At 42.2% G+C, this 15,531-nt stretch overlaps 1 protein-coding gene across 1 annotated transcript; it reads left to right on the top strand.

The window, feature by feature from the left end:
* Window positions 1-8,773: 8,773 nt before the first annotated feature.
* On the top strand, window positions 8,774-12,077 carry LOC311010972 (uncharacterized protein; the record flags this gene model as incomplete). The annotated part of the gene is made up of 10 exons (XM_084005646.1): window positions 8,774-8,824; window positions 8,912-9,147; window positions 9,452-9,566; window positions 9,954-10,071; window positions 10,165-10,256; window positions 10,624-10,741; window positions 10,834-10,935; window positions 11,012-11,185; window positions 11,517-11,693; window positions 11,875-12,077. The coding sequence occupies exons 1-10, from the start codon at window positions 8,816-8,818 to the stop codon at window positions 12,075-12,077; spliced, it is 1,344 nt and encodes a 447-aa protein (XP_083861772.1). The 5' UTR covers window positions 8,774-8,815.
* Between the last annotated feature and the right edge of the window lie 3,454 nt (window positions 12,078-15,531).

Below are 15,531 nucleotides of genomic sequence, written 5' to 3'. Positions count from 1 at the left end.
CATGGCCATACAGTGTGTGTTACACTATTTAATAACAAATGTCTTTCATATTGCACCAACAGACAATGCCAGGAATAAGGGTGAGGAGGACAGAAAGAGGTCAGGTTTCGGCAGACATTCATGAGAAGGCATACTAAGGCTATGATTAATAACATCTAAAAAACATTAATTCAAATGTTTTTATTTTTAAATATGCAAAATTTTATTTTGCAGCCATCTGTTGCTATCATCTGGGGGGTATATTAGTATATTAGATCCAGCTACGTGTACTGAAATGGCTGAGAACAATAATTATTTTATTATTAAAAAGAGAAAAAAAACCTGGATGTTGACATAACGTATGTGTAACCCACCTGGGTTTCTGAGCTTGCCGTTCGAAATAGTGCAGTTCCCTTCAACAGAGGGTGGCGCGTCCGCTATGAGTAAACGTCTCAGCCGGTATTCACTCTCTTTTCGGCAGAAGATATTGCCTGAGAGCACCCAGCTCACCAACTGAGAACTCCCGGTAGGGAATATACACCAGAAATTCACCATAATTCCTCTGGTACAGACTGTTAACATGTTGTTCGTTCGTCAGGGTGAAACGTGTGAAGATTCAGGTGGAACGGAACGCCTCTGTTAGCGGGCTTTAGCTCCGGTAAGAAATGCTACTATCAGATCGAAGTTGACGAGGTTGACAAGCTCAAGACAGCCTTCGTATGCCCACTTGGTTTCTGGGAGTTTAATCGCATGCCTCAGGGAGTGACGAACGCCCCCAGTACCTTCCAGAGACTGATGGAAAAGTGCATGGGAGACATGAACTTGAAGGAAGTTGGTGTTTTCCTGGACGACTTGATAGTCTTCTCGAAGACACTAGAAGATCATGAAGCCGGACTCACCAAGGTTCTCAACCACCTGAAGGAGTATGGGCTCAAGCTGTCCCCGGAAAAATGCAGATTCTTTCAGTCCTCAGTCCGGTACTTGGGGCATGTGGTCTCGGAGCAGGGAGTGAAGACCGATCCGGAAAAGATTGCAGCGCTAAATACCTGGCCAGTTCCTCAGCATCTAAAGGAGTTGAAAGCCTTCCTTGGCTTCTGTGGATATTACAGGAAATTCATTAAAGGCTATTCAAGTATAATGAAGCCCCTCAACGACTTAACATCGGGCTACCCACCTCCTGGGAAGCACTCAAAGCCGAAGGAAAAGAGTGGCCAGTACTACCACCCCAAAGAACCTTTTCTGAACCGTTGGACCCCCGCCTGCCAACAGGCGTTTGAGATGATCATAGACAAGTTGACAACGTCCCCAGTTCTGGCCTTCGCAAATCCCGCACTGCCTTACATCCTTCACACGGATGCAAGTTCCACCGGCCTCGGAGCGGCCTTATATCAGGAGCAGGAGGGCCAGCTGCGTGTCATCGCCTACGCAAGCAGAGGGTTATCCCGTAGTGAGTCCCGCTATCCAGCTCACAAGCTCGAGTTTTTAGCGCTGAAATGGTCTGTAACAGAGAAGTTCAGTGACTATCTCTATGGCAACCAGTTCACAGTAGTCACTGACAGCAACCCTCTTACCTACATACTAACCTCAGCCAAACTCGACGCAACCAGCTACAGGTGGTTAGCGGCCCTCTCTACTTTCTCCTTTAAGCTCCAGTACCGCCCCGGGAAGCAGAATGGAGATGCTGACGCACTATCGCGACGTCCCCACGGCAACCTGCGTGACGACCCTGCATCTCAAAAGGAGTGGGACAGGATCTGCCAGTTCACACAACACCATCTATCGGACCCAGATAACATTGAGGCTGTGGACCAGGGGGTCGTTCATGCCATCTGTGAGAGACAACTTGTCTACAGCGCCAATGATGGAATGGGCAGCGATGGAAGTATCTCCCTCGTCGAAAGTCTTGCCATCTCTGAAAATGCTGTACCCGACAGCTTTGAGCAGGAAGATGAGTTTGGAGGGCTTCCCATCGTCCCGCACCGTCAGAGACAAACAGCGAGCTGACCAGTGCATTAAACATGTCGTCTCCCAGATCGAGCGTGGCGAGAAACCACCGCCCACTGTGAGGACTGAGCTCCCAGACCTACCTCTGCTGTTGAGGGAATTGAACAGGCTTGAACTGCGGAACGGCATCCTCTACAGAACACGCCAAGAAGAAGGCAACACACAGTACCAGCTGGTCTTACCTGAAGAACTTCGTGAGACGGTCTTAACGAGCCTGCATGACAACATGGGTCATATGGGAAGAGACCGCACGCTGGACTTGGTCAGAGCCAGATTCTACTGGCCGAGGATGGCCTCTGACATTGAGAAGAGAGTCAAGACATGTCAAAGGTGTGTGCGCAGGAAAACCTTACCTGAAAGGGCCGCACCTTTAGTAAACATCATGACAACACGACTGCTTGAACTGGTCTGCATGGACTTCTTGTCCATTGAACCGGACAGAAGTAACACAAAGGACATTCTCGTGATCACAGATCACTTCACAAAATACGCAGTGGCTATCCCAACACCAAACCAAAAGGCTCGAACAGTTGCAAAGTGCTTATGGGACAATTTCATCGTCCACTATGGTATTCCAGAGAAACTGCACAGCGACCAAGGTCCTGATTTTGAGTCGCGGTTAATCAAAGAACTGTGTGAAGTTGCAGGCATAAAGAAAATTCGAACAACCCCGAACCACCCAAGGGGCAACCCGGTGGAACGCTTTAACCGCACTCTGTTAGACATGCTCGGCACTCTGGAAAACCAGGATAAGTCACACTGGAAGGACTTTGTGAAGCCTTTGGTCCACGCGTATAATTGTACCAGAAGTGAAGTGACTGGGTTCACACCATATGAGCTAATGTTCGGACGCCAGCCACGCCTGCCGGTCGACCTTGCATTTGGCTTACCTGTCAAAGAAGAGCAACAGAAGTCACACTCCCAGTACGTAAAGCACCTCAAATCCCACCTCGAGGAGAGCTACAAAATCGCTACAAGGAGTGCTGCCAAGGTAGCTGAAAAGAACAAGACAAGGTTCGACAAGCGTGTGACTCCTTCTGCTCTGGATATTGGAGACAGAGTACTTGTCAGGAACGTACGCATTCGTGGAAAGCACAAGCTCACTGATAAATGGGAGTCCACTGTCCATGTGGTAGTGAGGAAAGCTGGAGACCTCCCCGTCTATACAGTCAAACCAGAGACCGGAGAAGGCCCCTGGCGCACACTGCATCGAGACCTCTTGCTCCCATGTGGGTTCCTCCCTGTAACCACAGAAGAGTGTGCACAACCCGAACCACTCGAGCGCCGCCAAACACGCCAGAAAACTTGCAGTGACACAAAAGAAGTTGATCAGTCCTCAGATGAGGAGGATATCTTTCCTGTTACCTGGTCCCAAAAAGAATCAGTTCCAGAGGTAACCAGATGTATTGTCTCGCGAGATGTTCCAAGACACCTTAGTCCAAGCCATTCTAAAGAGAATCTGACTACAAACCTCAACAAGGCGACTGATGATGTTCCAGCTAGCGCAAATAGCCTACCTGATGTTACTCCAGTCAACCAAGTGACACTGAACCTGAACCTACCTGAGAATGAACCTGTGGAAAAGAACGACCTACCTGAGAATGAACCTGTGGGAATAAAAGACCTACCTGAAGATGAACCTGTGGGAATAAAAGACCTACCTGAAGGTGAACCTGTGGAAGAGAAAGACCTACCTGAAAACGAACCTGTGGAAAGAGAGACAAACTTACCCGACAACGACGGCTTTGTGAAAGACTTGTCGGATGAGGACTACCCTGAACAACTTCCAGTCCTCTCCGACATACCAGAATGTGACGAGACAAATGTCCTTGAAAATGAAGGAGAAGAGGAGATTAAGGAGACGGAGAAACAAGCAGACACTGACGACGTGATGAGGAGGCCGGAGAGGAATCGTCAGCCACCTAGGCGGCTTGACTATGCCGAACTGGGAAACCCCTTAGTCACAGTGGTGAAGTCACTCTTCCAAGGGTTGACTACTGTCTGGAATGACATCATAAGTGAGAGTGAAGCGCCAGCTCATCCCCCCGCTCTGTCCCCTCAAGTGATAACCATCTGAACATTGCCATGCACAGGGACGTGCATGAGTTTGGAGGGGAGAGTGTAACCCACCTGGGTTTCTGAGCTTGCTGTTCGAAATAGTGCAGTTCCCTGGCCAACCAGAGGGTGGCGCGTCCGCTATGAGTAAACGTCTCAGCCGGTATTCACTCTCTTTTCGGCAGAAGATATTGCCTGAGAGCAACCAGCTCACCAACTGAGAACTCCCGGTAGGGAATATACACCAGAAATTCACCATAAGTCCTCTGGTACAGACTGTTAACATGTTGTTCGTTCGTCAGGGTGAAACGTGTGAAGATTCAGGTGGAACGGAACGCCTCTGTGTTAGCGGGCTTTAGCTCCGGTAAGAAATGCTAATGCAGGCGCCATGTTGGCTGTGTTGACTGACGCCTTGAAGTGATCGTATTGCTCTTTATCCATGAATAAAAACCAATCGGAGCTGTGATACTGTCACCAAGAGTACGTGAGAGTACGCAGATACAGATACAGATAATTTTAAGTTGTGATGAATGAGTGTAAAAAGATCGCTAATCGCGAGCTAATAGCGCTAGCCGCGAGCTAATTTTGCATTGTCATGCTAATGTTTCTTTACACCATGCAGCTACTTTGGTTGAGCTAGCTGCAGTTCTAGCACTGTAAGCAGAGCAGTAACAGTGTTTTACACCATTAAAGGTGCCTTGTACTTAGTTGTTTGAGGTAAAAGTTATTTTATTGAGGGAGTATTTGCTCTTTTGACTGATTATATGTAAGATGTGATTGATTTATGTCATTTAATGGTTAAAATATGTTTGAAATGAATACATAAGGACTGTGTAGTTCATCTTAACAATTAAAAAAGGTGAATATATTAAAGGGCATATGTGTAATTAAAAATGTTATATTTAAAGTGCAGTTAAAAAAAGCATAATTAGATTTAATATGTTAAAAATATAAATAGTGAGTTTTAAATACATTCTATGATTCCATTTATATGTTTAAGTGAATGTTGTGATTTAGAGTACATGATTTATAGCTCATTGGCACTAAAATGTCTTGTGTGATGTAATTCTATTAATTTTATAATGATTGGACTGTTGTATATGTTTCATAATTGATATACTCAAATAGAATGTTTGAATGATAGTAATGATTTAAGGAGATCGATAGAGAGAAAAAAGATTGTGACTTATGCATTCTTCGCTGTGTGCATAGATTGTTTTTTTTTACCCAGACCGAGTCGATCGGGACCTGAACTTGGTGTTCAGTGGCGAGCCAGTTAAAGTGAAGGTTTGACTGTGGAGGAACTAGCAACGCGGTGTGGCCAGCCGCAGGATTCCTCTGCAGAACACAGCATCATCGATTCCCCCTTCATTCACAGACAGATAAGGTTGACACTCAATCTACCCGGGTAGTTCGAACACAGATATTACAAGAACACACACTCATACACGAGACCTTTGCTTCTTTCCGTAAAGGAGCAGTGCACATGGAACTTTACTCCTTATTTTCTTTGGAGACTGTCCTCCTCGTGAAAACGACCACATAGGTCGTGTGTCAAGCACCGAATTACGACCATATGTTACGTTTCAAAATAGCGCGCCCTCTAGCGGTCAAGTAAATATCGACACACCGGTGTCTCAGATGAGACGTCACTGATGAACTTTGACCTTCTTCTCCAATCAAAAACAACGTACTAAGAGCCAGAAGAGTTTGAGTGCGACAGGTTTGTATATTTAATTTTATTTGCCGATGTTTTATATTAATATAATCGAGTACTTGCGATTCATATGTAGCTGAGTTTAGTTTGACGGTTTTAGATCAGGTCTGAATCATATTAAAGACATGATTTTACCAATAGAGTGGCCAGACGTCCTCTTTTTCCCGGACTTGTCCTCTTTTTAAGTCTGATCCGTCCGTTTTTTTTTGTTTGTTTTTTATAAATTCATGAAAATGTCCGGGTTTAATTTTTTTTCACGGGACCAATTGGCATGTGTTGAAATTATCTGACGTTTTGCTCAATCATCGGCAGAGACCCCCCCCCCCATACGTCGACAATAATAATAAAAACATATAATAATTCACTTTATATAAAATTGTAGCTATATGTTCATTTCTGTGGCAACAAATAGAATACATGGTTGCACGACTAATCTGAGTTCATCCGTTTTTACACGGGACCAATTGGCATGTGTTGAAATTGTCTGACATTTTGTACAGAATGCTACTGTACTGTGTACTGTAGGCCTACCCCCGCCCCCCTCCTGCGCGGACGATCGCCCCCCCCCACCCCCGTCAATCATCGGCAGACGCCCCCCGCCCCCACGTCGACAATAATAATAAAAAATTGTGATAATTCACTTTATATTAAATTTAACTATATGTTCATTTCTGTGGCAACAAATAAAATACATGGTTGCACGACTAATCTGAGTTCATCCGTTTGGTTCATGTTGTTTTTTTTTCAGGTCTTCTGAACATTAATATACATAGTATATAAATAAACCAACGGTTATTTTAAGAACCATAACACAACGGTTCTTTTAAGAACCAGTTTCTTATCTCTGGAAATGGCATCTGAGTCCTTCAGACAGTGGCTGGAGGCGGGGAAAGTGTTGGCAGATGAATTGGCAGCAAAAACAGTAATATTTTTCATATATTTTTCTCTATTATTGCACTTCATTTTCTCTTAAAAACACTTAGCCTCAGTAAAGGCAAATATCTTTTTTTTTTATTTTTTTTTTTAACTTTTAGCCATCAAAGAAAAGGAAACAGAAGGGTACTGGAGGCTCCAATGTTTCCTGGAGGACAAGGGACCAGGATGGGTCCATTGTACCAAAATCAATGCGGAAGAACCGATCTGGTCGGAAAAATATTACATTTATTATTATAAGTTGAAGCTGTTGGTCAGCAGTAATGTTTCTTACATTATTGCTTGCAGCTAAACCCACTGGTACTATGGAGGTGCAAGAAGGTGAGGCCTCGCAGATGGATGAAATTCCGCAAGAGGTCCCAAATCTTGGTATGCATATTTAAATCTGACAACTCAAATAAAGTCAACCTTAATCTTTGAATTTGAAAATATCCGAATAGGCATCTGAATATTGAATGTACTGCAGCAGCCATGTAGGCTATATGATGCATTGGCTGTGGCAAAGCCATATAGACCTTTTTTGTTGTGTTAAAAAAAAACTTATGACTCTCTTTGGCATGTTTTTTTTTTTAATACTTTATCAATTTAGATCAACATCTCCAAACATTAAGAGACTTGTTGAGTTCAGTCACCGTCCCAGCATCAGCAGAAGTGGAGGAAACAACCAGCATGTCAGAGTGGACCAAGAGGCAGCTGGGAAAAAATTCAAGGCTGCAGTGCCAGAGCTCCTGAGTTGCTTGCTGGCTGCAGAAGGTGTTCCCCAGCATTGCTGTCAGGAGTGCAAAACAGCCAATGCTGTGGTCCGGTGCTTGGACTGTGTTCCCTCAGGAGTTCAGTTTCTCTGTGCAGAATGTGACTCAATGGTTCATAAAAAACTCATCTTTCATGACAGAGAAATCATGATAGAGAGTTTTTACAAACATATTCCTCCCACATCATCAGTGAAAATGGATGAAAGAGGCCATTATGAACTGGTTGAACAAGGTGTGTTCAAAAGATTTTGCTTTCTGTTTTTTGTCTTTAGGTTTCGATAAAATGCACTACATAAACTTGAACTGTTAGTGTTTTATATTTTGACTATAGGTATTCATTTGTGAAATTTTCATTACTCCAGTATGTCTGCTGCCCATTCCTCCACCAACACAAATGTGCTCCTGTGGCCGAGACCAAGATTACACCGTCATGCCAGGAAAGCAGACTGTCTTGGTGACTATCAATGGTACCTTGTCACTTCCTTCTACTGTTTGTATCCCATCACAAGCCAATAATGGCTCAATATTATCACTTGGTCCTGTTTTGTACCTATAATGTGAAATGGTATATGTATTTTTTTTCAGGTCCATACAACCTCTGGTTGCCTGCTGTCAGTTGCCCACATTGCTCCTGCAAGTGGACGCCAGGAATCAGTGACTTCATCAGTTGCAGATACTGGCCAGCAACAGCAAGCTGCCAAATGCTGTTTAAATTTGTTTTAACATCATTTCAGAAAATGAAGTTGGCCAGCCCAGCTACATCCCAGAAAGCATTTATCAGAATGCTTGAACATCGGCCCATCGCACAGGACGGGTGAGAACTCTTGTTATTTGAAATTTTGAATTCCAAATTGCAAAGTTTGGAATTAACCAAAATAATACCATCCTTGTTTTCAGACGGGCAGTATTTGCGGTGATACCTTTCACAGGGTATATCGCAAATTTGCATTCTGCCACTGGAAGAAACAGCATCTGTGCCTGGTTGAGCCCTTAAAGTGCCCTGCATGCACACCAGACATGCTTGCCATATCTGCAGCTGGTAACAGAAAGCACTACCGCTTCAAGAAGTCCAAAGGGTCAGCAAACTATTTTTCTAATCTTAGTAATACCTTTTTGTTTCGGTTCCATGGCCCTAATCCATGGCCAATAACTTCAGTAATGTTATTTATTTTTACCTCCACAGTAAATCACAGTAATATTTAACTACTCCGCTAATGTGAAATATCGGCATTAATTTCGACAGGTGACATAAAGGCTGTAATAAAACAAGGAAATTCTTCTGATTTAACAGGACAGATGAACCACCTCTCTTTGATGGCCTGTTCATGCTGAAGATGCCAAAGTGTCTGCCTTTGTGGATCATATTAGAAGCCAAATGACGATTGTAAGGTTTTATCCAACCTCCTACCACTTCTTTTTCTTTTTTTAACTTGTCTCTGGGTTACATATAACAGATTGTGTCTCCTTTCAGAGGACTGGTCATGACGTCTGTGGGCCGGCAACTTTTACAGCAGGGCGAGAAACCTCACGAAAGTCCAGGGCCAAGGTGGACGAGGAGGGCCTGGAAATTGCCGTTTGCAGACATGGCATTCTGCTTCAAGGCTTAAACCACTACCGTGGTGAAATCTATGCCTACCCATTGTTCCTGCAGAAAGAGCTTGCTGAAGCTGCAAACATAACGTTCTTTTGTATGGACCTCACTTGCAGGTAATCTTAACCCTTTCCAAGTCATAAATTAAGTTTTCACTGGTATTTTGCACTGTATTAATTCCTTGTAGATTGCCACAACAGGCCTAGAATCATGCCTTTTTTATGGCTGTAGAAAGTTAATATAGCTTATGTGGTATAACCTCCATGTCCACCAGATATAAGGCATTATTATCTCTAGCATTGTTTTTGATACATGTTGTTCTTCGGTTGGTAACAGAGATTTTACTAGTTACTACCTCTGATTTATCTCCCTATAATCATGTCAGTATGCAACCTAAGCAGTAAGTGGTTTTCTCTACAGGTATTGGCCATATTTGGAGAAGATGGCAGTGAAGTTGCCTGAGCTCCAAATACTTACAGCCATGAGGCCTTTCCTCTCTGTAATGCATGCCAAGGCTCACACTGGCAAATGTGAGGTACAGTGTGCAAGTTAAGAGTTTGTGTCATAAGAAGATTGACCACATTAGTAAAATCACTTAATATGTTGTAATCATGTTACGGGCTTGTCAAAGTTCCTGTAAGGCCAGCGATATACTTGCTTTTAACTAGTGTTCACCATAGCTACCTTTTTTTGCATAGTGTCATTTTGGACAGTTCTTTTGCAGGTCCTCAGAAATAAAGATGTTGTTAAGGACACACATGCTTAAAAAGGAAGTATATCTCTGGCCTAACAGTTACAACTGGTGAGGAAACAAGTACAAAAACATGCCCGGACACTTTGGTGTAAGCAAGAGAGCAAGTAAATACAGGTATTTTATAAGCAGTGCATATATTTGTGTATATGTTTGTTTATTTTGGAGCAGGTGAAGTGGAGTGGCAGAAACCAGGATGGTGCAGGAAATACTGTTGGTGAGGAGGTGGAGCAGGTCAACAGTTTTCTCTCAAGGGCAGCTCTGACCACAAAATACATGACCAAGTCAGGTTGGTTAAAAAAAATTAAGTGGCATGCTTTGAAACAACACCAGATAATAAAATTGATTGGAATGTGCATATTCTCTGTTTTGTTTTATACAGGCAGAGCTGATATGATAACAATGCTTGCAATGGAATGGAACAGCAGGAAGTTGGAGAGTCTCCACAAGACACTGGCAAAGCGATTTGTCAAAGTAAGAAGTCTACACTTTTTTAACATTTACATTTGTCATTTAATGGTTAAATGGATGGTAAATGGAATGTATTTATATAGCACAGCTTTCTAGTGTTTGTGACCATTCCAAAGCTTTACAAAGTATGTCAACATTCATCTCATTGTCACACACATTCATACACGTGAATACACTGGTGACTGAAACTACTGTACAATGTGCCAGCTCCTCATCAGAATATAATTCACATAGACAGCAATATGGGATTCAGTATCTTTCCCAAGGATACTTTGACATGTAGAATGCAAAGTATTAAGCATTTAGCAGCAGATAATTGAGTGAACATTCTTCTGACATTGTATTTTTCTGCTGAAAACATTATAAATAGACTACACAGAGAGCAGAGTTGGAAGCTGCAAATCTTCAGCATCTCCAGGAAGACCTCAACATCACACTGGATGACACAGAACAGTGGGTGGAGGATGTGAAGCAGTGGGCAGCCACTGGTAAGCAACATTGTCGCTGACAAGTCAGTTTGGTACTGTCATTCATTTGGCTTCATTTGGTTTTCAAACTCTGCCTGTTTCTATTTTTCAAGAGAATCATGGTGCTCATAGTAGCCAGGAAGAGCTCCAGAGAGAAATAGATGAGATCATCTATTCCCTCAGAAGGAAGAAGCATGATCTCTATCGACAAAATGGTATTTAGTATTGCATCACTCAACAACTAATGCTTCTTTGTTATTCTTACTAATAATACTTTTTTTAAACTAACAGACAGCAATCAAACAAGGCAACGGAAACGGAGGAGACTGGGTGAGCTCAAGAAAAAACTAAGAGAGAAGATAATCCAGTTCAACACTGTTGCTGCTGGTCAAGACACAATTGACATAGAAGCAGCATGCAGCCTGTCTGATAATGTGGTTCTGCCTTGGGAAGTGCAAGGAGATGGTAAGCAAAGTCATCATTTTGATATTGAGCTGTGAATATTGGTTTAAAATACACTGACAAAGTCCATACATGAAAACATATTGGCCGATACCGATATCAATCCAATATGATATCAGTACGAATCATACATACTTTTATTGCTTATTTTGTAGTATGGAATGTTAGAAAAGGCTTGATTAAGTGATAGAGATCAGTCAAATAGAGAACAATAGTCAGCAACAGTAGGTATGAGGAAAAACTGACCCATTCTTTTATTAACCAATGGGCACATGAACATGGAACATGCTCAAATGTTTTGATTCTGTCACATCTGTTCTCTATTCTAAAATAGTGGTGAGCCTCCGTTCGAAGAGGCGACTTTTCGACCAAGTCATGCTGGTCAGGCGTATGGAAGAGGAGAAGCTCATAATTGTGAAGGAGATGACCCAGCATTATCAGTGCCTGAGAAAGGCATTAGATAATCTGGAGAACCTCCTTCATCACACTGAGGACAACATCAGGAACCACAGTATGTTCTACAAATATTCTATTTATTAAAAGAGGAGCATTCCCAATGACTGACATTTTTTATTTATTTTCCTTTTTAGTAGACAAAAACACAGCCTCAGAGTTGGGCATTCAAACTGCATTACATTTCCAAATTTATCTGCCTAATTTTAAATCTCATTCCTTTTCACTTTTCCCTCAAGCCACTCCTTCGGATATGACCGAGGCCGGATACAGGGGACTGCACGCCTGTCTTTTACAGAGAAAAGACTTTCTCCAAAACAAACTGAGTGCAGTCACAGGCACCTACGCCACTGTCAACACAGACCCCGGTTTCTTCACAATGGAGGAGGACGTGGAAAGTGAAGAGGACAGCAGTAGTGAAGATTCTGATGAAGAAATCTAGTTGGGAGGAGAGGGAGGGGTGGGGTGGTTTACAAGACTGTTGTTTTGTAAAAATCCCACGGCGGAGGAAAAAAATGTAGATTTCTTGTAGATGCACTCAAAAAAATGACTCATTGGATGAACACAAATACATTTTGGGCAGGTTTTCCACGCATCAAATTCATCTAGCCCCAACTCAATTTAAGTATATCCCTCTAACATGATAAAATTGAGTTGGTCAAACTTTTTTTCATCAATTACAGCCAAAATAAAATAATTACATTAACTGACCTTAACTGATTTACATTTGTTCAACTCAAATTAATATGATTAGTCTAAAATAAATTAGGGCAAAAATTCTTCCATTCTTCCATTTGACCCCCAATTCAGACACACAACACCATATCTGGTTGATGTGTTTTTATTTAAAACCGATAAAAACGCATCCAAATACATATACGAAGATATAATATCTTGTTAACATCCACATGAAACTCATCAACGGATTGATGATAGTTATCGATAAACTCAACGACATCATGACTTGTGTCAATACACAGAAAAAAAAAAGCACAGATATGGCAAGTTGGGATCAAGCATGAACATTTTTTTTTACCATTAACTGTAATATATAATGCTTAAAACTGGTATGAAATATACATACAGCACATTCACACATAGCAGCAGTACAAAACATGGAAATATTTTCACCAAGCCCAAACTAAACTGGTCAATAAAAATACTTTGAACTTGACTAAGAGCTTTTTTTCTCTGTGATGAACACAGTGCATTAACTATCACATTTTAGAAAAGAAAATACTTTGCTGACTTAAAAACTAGTTACTAGTACTTGGAACACAACAATATAATTTCAATAATTACAACGGCTAAGGCAAGGTATTCAGACTAAACATGGAATCATTGGTTTTACCATACATTGCAAAGTGCCCCTTGTCTGAGTCTCTTATGAAAAGAGCTTAATTTTCAGCTGCTGTATTTTTACATTCAGCTTGTGTCCATCCAGGTTCATTACGATTTTCTGAAAGAACTCGAAAGTGTACTTCAGATTTTCGGGAAAGGCAAGATCAAGGGCATAAATGAGCCCAAATAGCATGATGAAGCCCGTGGTGACACTTCCAAGGTTGTTGAGAACTTTAATGCCCTCAATCACAACTCCCACGTCCTGAGGCTCCTCATGTCCGTCTCTTCGGATTGTGTAAATGCCCATGACTGTGGTGGTGATGTCCCTCTCTGCATCCTCAACAGAGGCGATTCTAGAGTCTGTTGGGGCCCCAAGCAAAATTTTCAGTGGGGCCCTTCTGACTAAACAATAACAATAATAATCTTCTAAATAATCTGACGCCAACGAAAGATGTATGAAACCAACGTTTTTTATATTCAAAATGTGCATATATAAATGTCAAGAACAATAAAAACAATATAATAACTAACTAAATAACAAGGTGCTTGTCTGCACATTTGGCATCAAATATAAAATACAAATTTAAATAACAGAAATAACTTTAACAAAGCCTTAGTTGAAAATATACATCTACAAAATGTGCAAAACAATGATTACAAACCCACACAATTCTCATCGGCACTGGCTCTAAAAGTGCTTCTTACGGGCCTTGGCTGCAGCAAATCCAGAAACAATGTCCTCCAGATCCAAAGCCCTTCTTACATTGCGCTCTATTGACAGGAGAGCCAGTCCTGAAAGTCTCTCCTGAGACATGGTTGACCTGAGATATGTCTTTATTAGTTTCAAGGAGGAGAAACTTCTCTCTCCCGAGGCAACAGTGACTGGAAGAGTCACGAGCAGGCGAAGGGCAATGCTGAGGTTCCCATACAGATCAAGAAGCCGTTCTCTGTAGATGTAGTTCAGCATATCTTCTGGGGAGACAGAGGCTTCATCAGGAAAAGCATGGACAGCAGCCCTGATCTCAAGAACCAAATCTTCAGAATCAATGTCATGTAGCTTTTTCTCCAGTTTCTTGCAGCTGTCTTCAAGTTTGCCACTCTGAATAGTCTTGGACATATTTTCTTTGGAGAAGATAAAACCATAAAGGGCATAAACATCCTCCATTTTTGAAAATCGTTCATTCAAACTGGTGAGGGCTGTGTCCACTAGGGGCAGAAAAAGCTCTCTGTTAAAGTGCTCATCTGGAGTGGACTGGGTTTCTTCTCTGCCCTCATACAGGAACTGCCTGGTTGTTTTGCGCTTTTTTTTTTTTAGGAAATGTCATGTCAATCTCTAGTTTTTCTGCTATCTCTCTAGCATCAGTCTTAGAGGCAGCTAGCCCATTTTCCCTGAACTTCTCCAGATACACTCTCACTGTGCTTGTTTCTCTTTTAAGTGTTTCAAGTGAAACAGTGGGGCTCTGGAGAATCTTGCTGACGTGGTTGATCTGATACAATATGTTGTACCAGATTACAGTGCACAGTACAAAACTCCATGTCATGAGTTCACCCTTAATGCTGGTTGCTGTGGACAGTGTCTCTGAGTCCTTCTTCTGCACTGCAAGTGTTTGGAGACCAGACAAAGCTTGTATGACATCTGGCAGGTGGTAACGCACCACTTTCACACTGTCAATCCTAGCCTCCCATCTGGTCACTGACAAAGACTTTACTGTTAACTGTTTGACATGTTCCTGTAGAACTGCCCAGCGTTGCACAGAGGAGCTGAAAAGATTGTACAGTCTCTGGAGAACACCAAAAAAGGAAATGGAGATGACTGACGATTTCGCAGCATCTGCAACAACCAGATTTAGAGTGTGACTACTGCATGGGACACACAGTGCCTTCTCATTCATTTGCAATATTCTTGCTTGAACCCCTTGTTTATGTCCCATCATGTTGCTCCCATTATCATAGGATTGTCCACGGCAGTCCGCAATGCTCAAGCTCAAGTTGTTCAGTTTCTCCAGTAGTGTGTCACACAGACCTTTGCCAGTAGTGTCTTGAACATCCACAAATCCTACGAAATGTTCAGAGATAGATGCACCAACTGATGGCTCGCAGTTAACCACTCTCAAGACAACATATAGTTGCTCAGTGTGGCTAATGTCAGGAGTACAGTCCATTATGACAGAAAAGTACTTTGCTTTTTTCACCCTTTTGACTATCTCATCAATTATTTTGTCTCCAATTTGTGCTATGATTTCATTTTGGATTTGACTGCTGAGGTAGTGCACCTTTGTTTCCTTGTTTTGAATCCTCCTCAAATGCTCAGTTGGATCAAACTGTGCCATTAATTCCACCTGTGACAAGAAATTGCCATTGTGTGGGTCATATAGCACATTTGTTTGGCCTCTCAAAGCGAGGTTCCTTTCAGCAAGGTGGCATATTATGGCAACCACTCTGAGTATGACACCTCTCCAGTGCTGCATCTCAAGGTGCATTAAATCCTTGTTAAGCTGATCGATTGCCGTTTTAGTTTTGAGCCTCATTTGGAGTTCATGCCAACTTGTCATGCA

Source organism: Eutrigla gurnardus (genome assembly GCF_963514095.1).
Source record: "Eutrigla gurnardus genome assembly, chromosome: 1".
Taxonomy (NCBI): Eukaryota; Metazoa; Chordata; class Actinopteri; order Perciformes; family Triglidae; genus Eutrigla; species Eutrigla gurnardus.
The sequence above is the reverse complement of the archived record's forward strand: the minus strand, read 5'-3'. Positions and strand labels throughout refer to the sequence as shown.